Source organism: Crocodylus porosus, unplaced genomic scaffold, assembly GCF_001723895.1.
Source record: "Crocodylus porosus isolate Cpor-Errol unplaced genomic scaffold, CroPor_comp1, whole genome shotgun sequence".
Classification (NCBI taxonomy): domain Eukaryota; kingdom Metazoa; phylum Chordata; order Crocodylia; family Crocodylidae; genus Crocodylus; species Crocodylus porosus.
In genome coordinates, this window is record NW_017728931.1 from 24,525,966 (window position 1) to 24,529,835 (window position 3,870).

The following is a 3,870-nucleotide window of genomic DNA, read 5'->3' on the forward strand; positions in this document are numbered from 1 at the left end:
AGGAAAGGGGTCCCAAGGACTCTGGTGTGGCAGTGCTGGGAGGAGGGGCTATGCCAGGCTACTGCTTGCCCCCTTCCACCCAGACTGAGCTGTGCCCGCATTGTGCCCCACCTCCTTTCCCAGCTGGGCAAGCGGCAGCAGGGCATAGCCCCTGCTCCCAGTGCTGCCACGGTCATATCCTGTGCTCCCCTGCCCTACCTGGGCAAGTGGTGGCAGGGTAGAGCCCACTATTTGCCCAGCTGGGGTGGGGGGAGAAAAGATGTGTGTGCAGGATGTGGGTGCTGCCAGAGTGGGGGTTACGTCCTACTGCCTTTTCCACAGCCGGAGTGGGAGGGTGTGGGATGCAGGCGCTGGGAACGCGGGCCATGCCCTGCTACTGCTTGCCCAGCCAGAGGTGGGGTGGGGATGCATGATGCAGGCATGGCTTGCTCCAGGCAGAAGGGGTCAAGCAGCAGCAGGGCATAGCCCACTGCTTGGCCAACTGGAGCATGGGATGCAGGCACTGATGCTGCTTGCCTAGCTGGGGCGGGGCAGAGAGGGAAAACAGGACACAGGATATAGGTGCTGCAGCCCTGGAAGCAGGGGCTATGCCCTGCTGCCACTTGCCCTCTTCTACCTGGAGCAAGCTGTGCCTGCCTTGCCACCAGCCCCCCCACCTCCCAGCTGGGAAAGTGGCAGCAGGGCATAGCCCTCCACTCCCAGGGCTGAAGCACCCACATCCCGCACCCCCCATCCTGGCTGGGCATCTTGTCCCAGCCCCAATCCCTCCCTCCCTGACCCCCCACAAAAACAGATGTACCAGCTGGAGGTGGCTGTGTCCAGCATGGTGAGGACTGCTGCCTCTCTAGTCTATGCCCACTTTCTGAAGTGTCACTGAATCTTCAGCTCTTATGTGGCCAAATCAAATCAAACCACTGTCTCTCAAAATTGGCCAAATCAAAATCTGAAGCAAATGCTTGCTGCTCTGTACAGGCCTAGTTGACAGCCATTATAAAATAGTTCCAAGACTACAATTTGTCTGAAACTGGGAGGACCTGGATAATAAAATCACCAGTGTCCATTGTGCCATAAGGTTCAGCCTTCTCCCACCAGCTGAAATATAGACTTCATACCTGATGTAGCGATCCACAGAGCTGCCTTTCAAACAGCATCTCTCGCAGAGTGTTAATAGTCGCTATGAAGAGACATTTACATGTCAGGCTGCAAGCTATCAAAAGTCAAGTTGTACTCTGATCCTTTTTAAAACTGGTTTTGGCCCACCAGTTTTATATCTTTGCTATTTATATCTGCATTTTTATCATTGCTATTTATATCTGCATTTTTTTTTTTAAATTGGAGGCAAGATTTTTCAAGTGCTTATTCCATTATGCAGGAGACATTGTAAAATTCCTTACACTTTTTTAAAAAAAAAGAATAAAAGAACAAAAGGAAGAGATAAAACAGACATGTATTCTTTAACTGTGTTGAATTTTAACAGCACATGCAATAAAAGGAATCCTTTTTGGAGACATGCATGCACTTCTGATGTCAGAACTCGTTTAGGTTTTCCTAGTTTTATTTACTAGGAAATAGTAGTAAACCAACTTAGACCAACCAGTCTAAGACCACTTCTAGACCACTGACTGAACAGAGCATGGCCAGACTGTACAATACCAAACATGCAACTGAAAGATGACATGTAAAAAGAATAAATTATTTTGGTTTGTGCCTCATCACCAGTATGATTCCAGAAATAAAAAGCTACCACACTGCACTGCTAGTGATTCCACTGAGGGTGCACAAGCCAAAGCAGGATCCAGACCTCAAAATTATCATCGGTTCTTTTGCACACACACACTTCTACATTACATTTTATTTTAAGACTAATAAAAGTCCATGTACAAAATTGACTATGTACATCTCACTCGCATCAAATTACCCCTACTTCAGCAAACAGATCTGTGGAGTCTGGCACAATACTCCTAACACTGCTGCCATCAGTGGCTTTGTTTGCACGGGCAATGCACAGCAGGAGCTAGTGGCAGAATCTGGTCTGAAGCAACAGAACTGCTGACCACACAGGAGTCAACAGAAAGTGGCACCTTTTTCTTGGAGTCTCAGACCAGCAGAGACTCCCTAAGCCTGAAGACAGGTGAAGGTGCCCAAAAGCTTGCCAAGACCATTCCCGCCCCCTGCCCCCCCCAACTACTCAGTTGGTCTAATAAAAGATATCACATCTACACACAGAGCCCTGCCTGCCTTTTCTACACTTGCTTCTTAGTGACGTTATGGAGAGAGACATTGGGTAATTGGCTTTTGAGAGTGAACATCACCTCAAAAGATTTCCCAAATCACCTTAGCTGCTTTAATTAGTACATCTTTGCTAGCTTAATTGCTGTCAGCTGTAGCTCTATCCCTTCATTACCAGGAGGAATACTCTGGTCTCACCTAACACAAAAGGTCTAGCAGAAGTACAAGGGAAAGGAAATATTTCCACAGATATGTCGCTTCCATGCAGCTAAAACCACAATTAGAAAAGAATCAGAAGCCTGAAAAAAAAGCAGCATACGTACTTGGGGTATTCATTACAATTCCAAGCTTGCAGCAAATATGCTCATCCTCAGATAGTCTATCATCCTGGTGCATAGTGTTCAGGCACCACCTCTTCACTTTGCCTTCAGAGTATGCTGCTGCCTGAGTGGTGTAATCTTTTCAGAAGGAAGCTTTAATACCAGAATACTCTAACGCCGCAATTTAGAATGCATTCTTCCCTCAGGTTCCCTTTATGGCACATTTTAATACATGCTACCATGGGGAAAAAACACCCAGGGCTGTATTCTCCACTGGTGTAAGCCTGCATAACTTCTCTGAAGCTAGGGTAGTCAAATATGCCATCTCTACTAGTCCACATCAACTAGAATTAAACAGGTCTGACCACTTTAAAGATGATACCCAAAAAGCTTTTTGACATGAAGTAAATGCCAAATGAATACTAAGGAAAATCTATATAGTCAGTTCAGGAGGGCTTTTATTTAAAAAAAAGTAGCCATCCCTCGGCTGAAGCAGCTGGTTTGACAGCACATGGCAATCCCATACAGTAAGATGGAAGGAGGAAAACAATCCATAGTACAACATCTGTGTGAAATGGGACAAGGAGTTTAAAAATCACCCAAGATGAGGGGTACCAAGGTAGGGGCTATCTAGACATGAAGACCAGTATTTCAGTTAAATTGCTGCTTAATACTCAGCACTGACTCAGAGGGAAGTGACAGCAGTCAAGTAACCCAGTGCCACAGTATCCTAGGATTTTCCTTAGAGGTTTGTCCAGATGACCAATTTAAGACCCTGCTTAGCTGACGTTTTATCTGGGGAACTGCACATTCTGGCGTGGCTACAGGGCTCTCCCAGAGCACAGCAACACAAAAAGTTCATCATCTGTACTGCGAGCTTGCTCGATTCCTCCCTGGTCTCAACTGCAGCAAACTAGCTAGCACTGAAGTGAATAGTGACATACACGTGTCATTCAAGTACTTACTTTTCTGCTCCTTGTTTTTTTCCTGAAGCATCTGGCAAGTGCTCATTAAAGATGTATTCATAGCCTGGAGATTTTTCTGCTCAGAAATGGCTTCCTCCAATTCACATTTCAAAGATTTGGTTTTTTCACAGGCAGAGTAGAGGGCCTCATCTCGATCCTTAACCTGAGCCCAGAATAGCTTTTAAATTTTTTAAAATAAAAAACTTATAGGTGACATAAGAAGTCTCTACAGATCATGAAAATGAAAACTGAAATGCATCTGTTCTCTCAGGAAGTGTCAGGCTCCTACTGAACTTCTGCATTTTCACATTTGAGGGCTGTGTATGGGAGCTATTTTTGGTGGGGGTTTTTTTTTT

General features: G+C 45.8%; 1 protein-coding gene across 2 annotated transcripts in view; it reads right to left on the reverse strand.

Moving 5' to 3' along the window:
* Positions 1 to 3,870, reverse strand: part of LRMP (lymphoid restricted membrane protein) — a 58,779-nt gene that overhangs the window by 26,795 nt on the left and 28,114 nt on the right. For both annotated transcript variants that reach the window (XM_019544398.1, XM_019544399.1), the window contains 2 exons: positions 3,515 to 3,677; positions 1,113 to 1,174 (listed from right to left, as the gene is read on the reverse strand). In XM_019544398.1, the coding sequence (XP_019399943.1) occupies positions 1,113 to 1,174; positions 3,515 to 3,677 (225 nt within the window). The remainder of the gene's footprint in view (positions 1 to 1,112; positions 1,175 to 3,514; positions 3,678 to 3,870) is intronic.